The sequence below is a fragment of the Trachinotus anak genome, unplaced genomic scaffold (genome assembly GCF_046630095.1).
Source record: "Trachinotus anak isolate AG129_WGS33_773 ecotype Australia unplaced genomic scaffold, CSIRO_AGI_Tana_v1 ptg000019l, whole genome shotgun sequence".
Classification (NCBI taxonomy): domain Eukaryota; kingdom Metazoa; phylum Chordata; class Actinopteri; order Carangiformes; family Carangidae; genus Trachinotus; species Trachinotus anak.
In genome coordinates, this window is record NW_027273870.1 from 16,092,501 (window position 1) to 16,105,829 (window position 13,329).

The 13,329-nt window shown below is 42.1% G+C and overlaps 1 protein-coding gene across 2 annotated transcripts in view; it reads right to left on the reverse strand.

The window, feature by feature from the left end:
- The window catches only part of pax5 (paired box 5), a 55,631-nt gene that overhangs the window by 11,101 nt on the left and 31,201 nt on the right, over positions 1–13,329 (reverse strand). Inside the window, exons 6-7 of one of the 2 annotated variants that reach the window (XM_071504514.1) lie at positions 13,028–13,128; positions 3,618–3,750 (exon numbers count right to left, since the gene is read on the reverse strand). In XM_071504514.1, coding sequence (XP_071360615.1) covers positions 3,618–3,750; positions 13,028–13,128 — 234 coding nt within the window. Of the gene's footprint in view, positions 1–3,617; positions 3,751–12,943; positions 13,129–13,329 lie in introns of both variants that reach the window. The other variant, XM_071504513.1, reaches the window with a different exon arrangement.

Sequence of the window (13,329 nt, forward strand, 5' to 3'; positions counted from 1 at the left end):
AGGGCCCTGCAACTGCGACACCTGACTGGACTACAGCCATTTATTATGTTATTAGTTAAATCTCTTCTGTGAAAACAGCCAGTGACAGTTGCTTTGTACTCCTGACAGCATTTATACCAGTTACACAAAATGAATGTAGTAGTGATTTACTAATGTTAAAGGCTCACAAGAATCACCTTGAGAATGCTACACGTCATGCAGGCTCTTTATTGAAAAATGCATAGGGAAGCACACTCAGGACAATCCTCTTTCTTTTGTTTCTTCTCTCCTTGTTTTCCATCCACTGGCATCTATTAATTTACTGTCTCCCCCTTCTCTCACTAACCCACCCCCTCCTCTGTCTGTCACTTGGTGAATAGGATATATAACTGCATTAGATTACATGACAGTGTGTCAGCCCAAATCATTTCTCTGTGTTTGCACGCAGTAGACTGTAGGAGTGCGTGGAGAGGGAGCCCTCCATTCATCATCATCATATACACACACAGACACACACACACACCAATGCCCTCCACCTCCCCCGCCCCTGCACACACACATTTATCATCATCATAAACAGCTCAGATGCTAACACCATCAATCCCATTCACTTCCCCTCCACTTAACCACCACTAACTAACTGAGAGGAGGAGGAGGAGGAGGAGGAAGGGAGGAGGAAGGGAGGAGGGAGAGTTAAATTGAGAAGAAAACATAAAAGACCAGGAGAAGGGAAAATGGTGTGAATAGAGAGAACAAGTTAGACAAGGAGGGGAGGTTTAAGTGGAGAAGGAGGACAGCAGGGGTGAAAGAAGCTTCTTTACCTCAGTAAAAGTAGCACTGCAATATATAAATACTGCATTACAAGTAAAAGTCCTGCAACAAAATTGTATTTCAGAAAAGATGCATAAGTATTATCAGCTAAAGTCACTCAAAGTATCAAACATAAAATATGCATTTTGTGGAACAGCCAATTTCAGAATGTCATACTATATTTTATAATTGGGTTATTATTACAGATGAATAAACATCTGCATAAATTAATGATTAATTAATAATTCACTTACAAGCAGCATAACAGACATTGTAGTCAATCACAGTGGAGACCATTGGATGGTTTAACCTATAAACACTGCAACACATTTTATAAGTTTTTAATATGCACTTATAATTAGTAACTAAATAAAGGTAATGTAGTACAGAAGTGGACTAAATGTATGTAGTTATTTTCCACCACAGGAGAACAGCAGTAGGCTGTTATTAAACAGGTATAATGTTTGCTGTGTTTAAAATTGTAGTTTGGGGTGTTAGCATGCTAATGTTTGCTAATTAGCACTAAGCTCAAGGCTGATGGGAACATCATTAGTGTTTGCAGGTATTTAGTCATAAACAAAAGCATAAGAAATATTACATATTTAAGTTCAGAAATGACAACTCCATGGTGTGATGAGAGGAAAAGTCAGGTGCTCACAAGAGTCATTAGGATTCATCATCTGGGGCCCATGGATGTCTGCACAAACCCAAGATATGGCAGAAATTCTTAGAGCCACACTTAGAACACAGCTAAAAGTCTAATTTAAGGGATCCTATCAAAAATGTTTGTTTATGTTGTGTGGACTGGTCAAACAATTGCTGTCAACTTTTTTTAAATTCTCAAATATCAATATTGGTCAACCTCAACTATTGAGGTTTATAGGAAAAAAAATAAAGGGGAACAGAAATGGGAGAAGAAATAGAGTTGATATGAGACAGTGAAGAAAGAAAAAAAAAACAGCACACATGCGTCTACAAAAGGTCCAACACCTCATCCTCTCATATTTCTGTTCTCTCCACTTAATACTTGCGTCCACCCCTCCCTACATGTGTTTCCCTCTCACTGATTCCTTCTCTACTCCAGCCTCCTCTGTCCCTCTTCGCCTCCTCTCTCCTGTCTCGGTGTAGTAAAGTTTTTCTTGGTGTTTGACGCGACAGCGAGGCATTAGTGCAGACGGGCTACTCATCCGCTCAGGGTCAGTGCACAGGGCAAGGAGGAGAGGGAGGAGAGGGTGGAAGAGAGGAGAGATGGACTCTCTACAGCCCAACTTAGAAGGGGCAGACAGGGCCAGATCCTTTGAAGTGTGTCTCTGTGTGTGTGTGTGTGTGTGTGTGTGTGTGTGTGTGTGTGTGTGTGCTTCCGTGTCTGTGCACGCAATGTGTGTTGTGCATATTTATGCCAGTTGTGTTGATGTATCTGTTCTCCACAGCTTTGCCGTAGAGGTCAACGAACAAGTACAAGTCTCCTCCGTGCTCACTTGCAGCTACAGATGAACACACATCCTCTCCCTCACTGTCTCACCACCTAACTCTTCCATATCAAACAGCCATCAGAGCAACACATGTCAAACCTGGAGGGATTGAGGGCGCACAGTGTGTCCCTTTGTGTGTTCACACTCGCGTAGACTGGGTGAAGTTCAGGGGGAAATGAAAATGCCCTACAGGTTTGGGAAGACCTCAGAAAGGGAGATTGCGTGTGTAAATGTGGCTCTTCAGCGTGTGTCCAGAGTATGAACACTTCAAGGATGCAATAACACTGCGTCAAACACACAGACGTCTGATCCCCTAGAGGGAGCTCTATTCTGAGGGAAAAGACAGGCAAGGAAATGCATGCATAATATTCCGAAGTGTGTGTGTGAATATGAATGTGTGTGTTTGCATGCATAAGCAGAAATGGAAATTTTATCTCTCTCTCTTTTTCTCCCTCTCTCTCTCTCTCTGTGTGTCTCTGGGTGTAAGCAGGTAATATCCCTCAGTGGTTTCAGAGGGCAAAAAAAGCCCATTCCCAGATATACCCAAATTCCCAGCTCTATGATTCCCCTCATTACAGATGGGAACGTCGAAGCCTTGTCCAAGTGCTCCCTGGTCTACTCTTAATTAACCACTGCCTCTCCCAGTGCCCCTAAATGGAGACAGAGAAAGAGACGAGGCTCACACTTTTCCTCTAAGCTTCAACCTTTCTTTTCCTCCTTTCCTCCAGGCTTCTCACCTCTCCTGAGATCCAAAGCTCTGAGCTCTTTAAAACAGGTTAAATCAATTGGCCTTGGTTGTAAATTCAGTATAAAATGTATTGAATTCTCCGATGAAATTATTGTTAAGTGATTGTGAATTATGGAATAACACAGGCAGAGTTGCCAAATAATGTCTTTATCATTGCTCCCAATGAGAAAAACTAGAGCTTTCACCTTTAATTGTCTCTAAAATCCTCATCTTATCATTCACCTTTTTCACATGACTATTAAGGAGGACATCACCCAACATCTGACCGTTCATCTCTTCATGACTGGTTTTATGGGAAATTACTAAGATGATGAAAGTTTGAGCGCTGCCGTGTAAAAGTGAAAAAATGAACGGTCTCTCACCGTCAATAAAATGTTATCGCACTAGGCATAAAATTGTCACTGACCGGGCCCCACAATTCAAAAAAGGGCTTAAAATGCACACTAGAACCCACTATCGTGTTGAGGTGAGTGGGCAAAAAGGCAACAACATCAGTGCACACTGAAGAGACGCTCCCAGAAAAGAGCTATTGAAACAGAGTTGTACTACATCTGTTAAATTTGTGAACACCTTTTTTGGTTGGTGTAATCATAAAAAGTCTTTCTTACCTGGAACTAGTGAATAGGACTGTGGACCGGAAACACTGGCTCCTAACTCTGCCCCTGTACCAGGATTGGCCAAACTGTTCTTCATCTCGTCCAGTCCGCCTGCTAGTGAGGCCATGGCCGAATAATCTGACGTCTGGGCAGAAGCAGGAAGTGGAGGAAGAAGTTCAGTTAGTCAGAACGACAAAGCAAATCATGACATCTTCTGATACGATATGAATATACAGCAGATGTTTCTTACAGCTGTGATCAATCTGTGTGATATTCACTGCTACATCTCTGACATGCTTCCTCATAGCAGAGAGCAAAGAAGCTTTAGTGTGAACACACACACACACACACACACACACAGAGAGAGAGAGAGAGAGAGAGAGAGAGAGAGAGAGAAACAACTACAGCTGAGAGTTTATTGATCTGTTTACAAAGACAGGGATTTACTGTACAACCAAGTCCAACAGTCTATAACCACAAGATCAGCTTCCTCTTTCTCTTCATCTCCCTCACCTTCACACACACACACTCACACACACATATACATACAGTACACGCAACACACACAACACAGTGGCATCACATAGACCATGGCTAACACAAAGCCTCTTCTCTCCCCAGATACCAACAACAATAAGAACTGTGATCATCTCAGCACACGTACACACAGACTCCCAATGTGCTTAACCCACACCCACACACACTCTCACACACACACAATGCAGAAGTTTAAAACCATATAGAGGAGAGAGGACTGAAATGAAAAAATCTGGTTGTTGTCTAGTTGCACTGATTTTATTTTCAGTCAAACTCTCTTGTGAAGCTTTTTAAACAGTAAGAATTTGATAAAATCTAAGTTAAAAAAAATGTAAAAAAGAAATAAACATCACAACTACTGTAACCTCCTGTAACATGTATTAGTTTTTTTTTCCATACAATAATCAGATGGCTTCCTGATCGACAGTAGACTAGTGTGTGTGACGCATAAAAGAGAAGGACGCATAAAAAGAAGTTAGTTTTAATTAATGACCAAATCATTGTAAAGTAGTCAAAGTTACAGCAAACTATGGCTGTTTTATTCAAAATTGTTTTACATAAGGATGTTACTCCATTACACCATTTCCCTTTTGATTGCTCTTATCCAAATGTTTAGACCACTGATATAAAACAAAAGCTGTTCTCTTCTTACCCTTCTTACCATTAAACTCTTGCTACAAATGCTACAAATTTTTCATGCAAAAGAATATTAAAAAATCATTCACAACCTACAGCATGAACTCTGGAGCAACCCCAACAATTTAGATAAATAATTTTTGTTTCCATATCACCCTGGTTAAAGCTGCTTCTCTCACGCTCCCCAAATGCAGACAGATAGATGGATGGATGGGAACTGTCTCCTCACCTGTGTCTGACCCCAGCACACAGCCATGACCCATCCATCCTCATCTCTCTGCCAGATCTGTGTGTGTGCGTGTGATGATTTAAAGTGATGGTACAGACCCTGATGACCAACTATATATGGATTAACTACCATAGATTCTCAGGGTCACTGTGCTCATGATGGGTAAATGACTTGTCTGCTGACTATGTGTGTGTGTGTGTGTGTGTGTGTGTGTGTGTGTGTGTGTATGTTTGTAAGCTTTGATAACTTTGCATTTGTTAGTGTTTGCATAATTGTGTGTTTAGGAAAAAAAGAGAGAAGAAGAAGAAAAGTGAACTTTTATCTTCTCAGTTTGTGTACAAATGTAATTATGAAGAGGCATTAGCAGCACAAAAGGCCTGGACTGACAGCTCCTTAGTATACAACGATTTTCAAGCTTGGCACTCTGTCCCAGGCAGCATCAAAAGGGTTTATGCTGACCTGTCTCAAAAAAAAAAATACAGAAAAGGGAGGGACTGAGTTGCAGCTACAGAGATGCTAATAGAAAATAAAAAGCAGATGCTTACACTACAAGTGAAAACTGCAATCCACTTTGCTCACTCAAACCATTTCATTTATTTCAAAGATTCATCGCTTTAATAAGCTTAAAACCAGGAAGCGATCACGGCTGAGGTGACACCGGCGAGGGAAGAAAAGCTACTGCTGCTGCAAAAAAGCTACTGATTCACTCAGTGATGATGGTGATGGTGGAGATGTGTTCATGTATGCACTGAACACCTCTAAGGTAAACATATTCATCTGCAGGTACCCAGCTAAGTGTAAACATACATGAACCAGCCATTATGTCATCACTTAGGCGTGGCTGCAGCATGATCAGTTGAGTGGATTGATCATTAATGGCAAGGTTTGATATCTGGCTCCTTCCTCTGCCCACATATTGAAGTGTCCCAAATTGCTCGCAACGTATGTGTATGCAGAAAGATTTAAATCACTTTGGAAAAAAACGTGAATGAATGCAATGTACTTACATAATAGATATGGCTCACTTAATTATGTATAATTACTGCTCGATTACTTGAGACACTTCACACACCTCAGTGGCTGTCAGTCCAAGCTATTTTGTATTCTTCATGCCTCTTTGTATCTGCATTTGCAGACAAACTGAGCAGAGTATATTTCTCATTTTTCTGCATTAAATGGCTCCCATCCCTTTTTCCTTTTTATTGCTGCTGACCTGCGTGTGTATGTGTGTGTGTACACACTAATGACAGCAATCAGAATTTCCTTTAGGTGATGAGGTGAGAGTTTTGCACTGACCCTTTTAATACCCCTGCATCTGTGTGTGTGTATGTGTGTGTGTGGAGGTGTAAGTGTAGGCGTGTGTTTGTGCTCACTGACCTCTTAAACACCTCTGTGCTCGTCAACACACAACACAACCACTGGACTGTGACCTGCCAAATAAGAGCTTACACCCTGTACACTACACACACATCTCTCTCTCTCTCTCACTCTCTCTCTCTCTTTAGGCTTCAGACACATTTTTAAGCCTTCTTTTCTCTCTTAATGCCTCCCCCTCTCACCCCCCTTACACATCACACCTGTAGTTTTTTTTTTTTTCACCCAATCATACACGTTATCCCTACACCCCCTCCTCCCTCTCTTGGCTGCTCTCTGTCTTATTATAATGGTGTCTAATGTGTCCATGTATCCATGTAGATGGGGGCCAGGCAGCAGCAGCAGCAGCAGCAGAGAAGACGGGGTCTGCCGTGGTAATTGGCCATGATGAAGTTTGGCCAGTGGGGTGACAGGCCCGCTAAGGAAGATGGATCATTCTCATTCGCCCCCGTAAATGTTGTCAATTCCACCGCTCATACAGCGCCATCAGCCCTCATCAAAGAGGAGGGACGCAGCTGCCGGGCCGTGGAGGGGTTGGGGTTTTTGGGGGTGGTGGTGGCTGTTGAGGTGGGGGAGTTGTATGGTGTGAGAAAAGGTGTTAGGGGAAGTTGGATCTGGGGCAGGAAGTCATAGCAAGAAAGACAGGAGGAAAGGACTGATGTGACTGAGAGAATTGGCTGGAATAAGACATGAGGAAAGATGGGAGCTGCTGCTTCCTTTGTGAAACTATGAAAGGATACATAAGTACAATACAGGCCCTTCATTCATGCCATTGAACCAACTGTGTAAATGCAATGGGGTCACAATGTAGAGGCTCCAACAAAAAAAACTGTGCTACAGTGAAATGTCACACTTCAAAGCACTGGGCTGGCTGATTAATTATACTGCTGGTCGATTACTTTGTAAAAATATAGTAATTTCACTGTTTACAAATGTCAAGACAGATGACATAATGTTTGTCACTTTGATAAATCTTCCTCATAGTATTATAAACTTTTCTGCAGTGTTTTGGCCTCTGATAAGTCATTAGACTCATGGACCTGTTACTCAAATGAGACTTCCTGGACTCTATTTCAACCTTTCAGTGTCAGCTGAAGCAACACACCAACTATTGCAGCGCAGTTAGTGTTTGGTTTGATGTGACAGAAAATGTAAGTATAATTCAGAAGTAGATGAGCTATATTCTACTATATTAGTTCTGTAAGGAGGCCAAGATTGCATGATTTGAGTAATTTTTTCTGTCACTGATTAGCATTTCTGCCATTTGCATAGAAAGTGAACACGATTTGCAAAAGATAATCAGAAAATATCATTTTTATATATCATATTTTATATATCATATAGACATAGAAATATGTATGATTTTTTTCCCCCTCAGAATTTAAAATATATAAATACAAACTTCCCTGATTACAGTCTGCTTTCCTACAATTTCCCTTTCAGTGTCTATGTTGCTGTATTTAAAGCATCTAAGAGCAGAAGAATTCAAGCTAACAAGCTACATGCTAATAATGGAAAACAACTATACAACTGTGAGGTCCTTTACAGCAGTTTTACCTGTGTTTTCTCTCTCTCACTCTTTCTCTCTCTTCCTCTCTCTCTCACACACAGACACAGACACACACACACACACACACACACACACACACATACAAACACACACAGACACAGCTTGGTCTACTGACTCAGATATGGGAAGGTAATGGTTTGGTCCAAATCTCACATCAATAACAGATGAGCCCTAATCGGCCTTCTGACACACACACAAACACATATGCGCACACACACACACACACATACAAACACACATGCGCGCGCACACACACACACACACACATTGGCCCTGTTGGCTTGCACCATTTGCATAATAGTATTTCCCTTTTTCTCCATTCCCCAAATAGCTCCCGATTTCTCCATCTCCTACTCTCTCTCCGTCTCTCCACATTGTCTTGTGTACTCCTGATGGAAAAAGGCTCGGCTATAAACAAATACAATTCCCTCAGAGGCCCACAAACTGAGACAGGGATTGTGAGGAAGGAATTCATCTGCGCTCAAACTGAGCGTGGCCACAGTGGGGAGGATATTCATTTCCAGACGAGCCAGACCTCAACTCTGCGGAGAGCCAGTAAAAGTTCATAAATTTTGAATGAGAAATTGGGCCAATTTCCAATTTATGAATAATTTATTGACTTTAATTTTGAAATTAAATATTTTTGTATTGTTGGTTAATGCCTCTTTTGTTGTACTAGAGTAGTGATTACATACTACTGACAAAGAACCAACAGGATGAGGCTGATATTAGAATAATGATATTCTATATATTTTTTTTTTGTCAACAAATCTCATGATAAAAGCAAAACCAACAATGAATCATTGTCTGTGAGGTCAAAGCCAGAGTCTCTACAGTCTGTACATTGGCTGTCTGGGGTAAACCGACACTGACTGCACAAATGGTCCAGCAGTTGAATTCACGCAAATGAATTGTGTGTCTGAACACACCTTAATGTAGCTTGTTCTTAGAGCTTGATTGTTGTCCTCAACGGTGCACTGGCTATACTCAGTGCAGTACAAAATGTGTAGTAATCCACGGCTGAAAATAGTCCCCAGAAAATACGCTATCTGCTCCTGTTTTAGTCACGTTTGCTAAAAACTACAGAGCCTATCTGTTTTAGGAAATCATACTTGTACTTTAAAAAAAAACTGAACTTCAAATCTGTGACCCAATTTTAATACAATTTTTAACATCGTCAGTGGGAATGAAGTGCCTTTGGACTGGGTGCCACCAGAAGTCAGAAAAGGCATGGCATTTCTCAACAATAAGGAAAATATAGAATAACACCAGCCTTATCCTTGAATAATGTTTTTATCATCTGGTTGATAATACAGACAGGAGTGAAGGGTGTAATAATCTGTTTAAAGGGCAGTTATTAAGGGTGCTAGTGTGAATTATAGGCCTGTCACCCTCGTTTGACCATTTTAACCGTCTCCATCCTCCAAGATCACCTTTGACCTCTCTGCTTCTTTTTAATCTTTATCGATGGGGAGAATGACATTGTCTTTTCCCTTCTATAGCCCTGTGAAGCCAGGCTGGGTGGTACTGGGGTGGGCATTTGGACCCGGGGCAGCATGGATGGGTGGGGGCTCCATCAGCCCTGCTGATTTATCACCTGGGTAATGGGAAGTGATTGAAGGGAAATTCAAATGAACTCTCTCTGACAGGCACACATGCAGACACACATATGAGCACGCACACACAAATTAATAGTGGGGCTTAATAGACTACAGGGAGAGGGGGGACAAGAGCAGGAGAGGGAGATGAGATAAAAGGATGGCTTGTTAGGGATGAAAGATAAAGAGAAGGTCTGAGACAAACAGGATAAAAGAGTAACTACTGGTGACAGATAAAATAAGATTTGCTTGTGAGGAATGTGGGCAATTTTATTTTTTATCTCTTCAAGTGGAATGACGGAAGAAGAAATAATGAGTGAGGCTCGTGTTTCAGTGCACGAAAGCTAAAAGATAATGAGGAGCTTGAAATAGCTGCTGAAATTACAGTATATTAGTATACCATTATAATATAGTGTTGGCACCTGCAATTGAGCCACTTGCACCTCTGCTTCACTCTTACTTGGTTGCTCTCTCTACCTTTTTCTTTCTTTCATAAACACACACACCTACACACTATCTCACACTCCGTCAAAGGCACCCCCACAGCCAGCAACAGCAAGAGTAAGAGCAAGTGCAGGGCCAAGTCTATCAGGCATCTTTTAGGAATGTCAGTCACAACACACCGTGACCCTCCTTGACCACAACGCCACCAACACCGCCTCACACACCCACACACCCACACATGAAAACACACACACGCTCACAGACCTCAGACAGCCCACATACCAAAGAGGCTGAGCTGTAGCTGTCAGTGTGTCAGTGTTAAGGGTATGACTGTCAATCATTCCCTCTGGGAAATGCAGGCCGGGAAAAAGGGGGGTGGTGGTTGATTAGACAGGATGAGAGAAAGGAGCAGAGGTAAAGGGAGAGATAGTGATGTGTTTGTGTGTGTGTGTGTGTGTGTGTGTGTGTGTGTGTGTGTGTGTAAGAGAGAGAGAGTGTGCATGTGTGTTTGCTTGCAACTCTTTGTAATGCAGTTCCTAAAGCCAGTTTGACCCCAGTGCGACCTGGAGTTTAAAGCCCCCCATCTCTAACCCCGACCCCAGTGGCTTGACCAGGCTCAGAGAGGACACTGATCTATGAATCATGGGTATTATAGTCTCAAGTCGTAGTCTATAGAGCTGCTATAGCCAATCCCTGTCGACCTCTCGCCCTGTGCCACTCCACTCTCCATGTCGGTCAGAGGAAAGTGAATGGACTAAAAAGCCAAACTCTGCCCTATAGGTCTAAGGCTGTAGCCTATCTGTGGGTCCATTTACGACTGCTCTACCATTAAGTGTTTGTCCTCTTGCCCTTGACATTGACTGGACAAATAAAGCCAAAGTGGGGATATCTTTAAAGGTTGTGGAAACAGAAGTGTCATTTTGAGATGCTGGCAAAATATTTCCTTAATATTTACTGGAAGGCTGCAGATTAGAAGACATTTGAGAAAGGTACAGAGAATACAAATGCTTGCTTGTTATCGTTTTGTTATGCAGCGTGCTACTTACTCCTTTCAATTCCACTCAGATTTATATTAACTTACTGCTGGGAAAGGGTGGGAGGTCAATTTAGATGCAACGTTGAGACACACAGACACGCTGTTTCTCGCTCTTGTTTTCTCATCTTTTTCCTTTCACATTCAAACAGCACACACATATGCAGCACATTCCCAAGATGCATCAGCATGTGGACAGCTCCATTGGTGTCCCTGAGCAGCAGGAAGTGAGGTCATAATCGGAGCCAGGTCAATATGCTCATTAACCCCTGCAGTGCGTCTAGATTAGAGGAACATCAATAGGCCAGGCCTGACTGGGCCTCTGTTGCAGCCAATACATTGTCTACCAGTGCACAGACACACACACAGCAGTCTATCAGGCTAACAGAGGAAAGACAACTTGATGCTGACATTTTCACATCACTCAGTGAACAACAGACATGAAAGAAGTAAAAACAATCAACTGGGATGAAAGCACTGCTCATGTTTTGCTTTAGAAATATAATTATGAATCCTTAAATTATACTTTTGTTGTGCAATTCATCAAGATTGGCATGGCATGGCAAGGCATTGCAGGCAGGACAGGATTTTAGCTAAAAGCAGAGACAAGCATTTCATATTGCGGGTTAGATCAAGCACGCTAATGTAAGCTTGCAAATAAGGTAGACAGTTTGCCTAATGCTGCTGTATGTCTGTGGGTCTGTATGGTTTTAATGAAGCTTCTATTCCCCATTATCTTAAGGCCAATAACATCTTCTATTGAAAAAATATAAACACATCTGTAGAGCAGTCTATCATGTCCATCATGTACATAAAATGTCTAAATCATTTTTTTATCTGCCCTTGGAAGCTCACTACAACTTGCTCTTTGTTTCAGTTTTCAGTTACTGAAGTGCGTTCTATATTTGGCACCTCAGTGCACTGGTAGAGCCAAACAATTCTTGCAGTGGCGGTCAGGCTGAGACCGCTATTTACTTTGGACTGGCACAAGACCTGGTGTCTTGTTCTGGCTCAAAAGTGACTATTTTGGGTAACTCTCTCTTTAATGAACAAGGCTGGCATCGTTTTATTTTTTGTTACCGTCAACAAAACTCAAGAAAAGACAAAAACCAACAATGTGTTAGAATGCCTGACTTATTTACTGTGTTTTGGATACACAGCCCCAACACCATTTGATCGTACTGATGACGTAAATCTTTAAAAATGGGTAACAAATAGAGACGTTAATATATACTTTAATTTTAACAATCAAAAGGCTACATGAATTCCTACATAAAGCAAAAGTTACTCAGGAGGGAAGAGAGTATTTGTTGGGGACTGTTTTCAGACACAGTTTAATGCATACATTTTGTAATAACTTATGTGTTTTCATTAATTTGGACATTTGTTTGATAGCACGGGGGAACAAGTTACACCAAGCTTTGGCTACACAGGCAGTACTTGTTAGTATAGGATCAGTTTCCTGTTGGTTTTGGTCTTTTTATGGAATTTGTTCACGTTCAGGCAACAAGGAGTTCTAAATGAGAACCATCCTTACAAGTAAACTATTAGGAATCATAACATCACTATGAAAAGTTTAGCAAAGCTGGCTACACAAGCATCTTTATGAAATTGTCTGGACTCAACACAAGGCAGTGCGGCAGGGGCAGCATAAGTGGATGCGTGCATGGCTAAAAGCATCCCCACCCGTGCTGGGGTAAGTGACCCAAGATGTGGGGCAGTGTCTGGTAGCCAATGATGTGCCTAGGCTTTAGTTCATGGTGGCCACCTCCATGTCTCCACCTCTTAGTTTTTCATGCACAATTTTTCTTCTTTCATCTGTCCTACTTTTCATTGGAACATCCTACAGTCTTTTAAACCTTAATCTGTTCCCAAATTCAGCCTCAGCCCAGAGCCTGCACGATGCCCCGCCCTTACCTTGCCAGAGTCAGGGCTCACATAGAGGTCAGAGCTGGATTGGATTGGACAGGATGGCTGTCTGTCAAACAGGCGGTCCAATACCTCGATCTGCTGCGGCGAGAACAGCTCTCCTCTCATCTGCTTCCTGAGGAAGTCCCGCCCACTGTGGCCATGCCCGTTGGCCAGCGGTGACTCCTGCAAGCCTACACAGAGAACACAGGGGGAAGGCGTGGGGTTAGCGGGGTTGTAAACGTGGGATCTTTAAGGGAGGAATAAGACACTGAAAGGAGAAAGAGAAGAAGTTTAAAGAGGTGTTTGTTAGTCAGAGTGTATGACAGAGGGAGAAACCAGAGAGAGACGGTGATAAAGGAATGAAGGGAGGAGTAAAGACATGGGTTGATAAA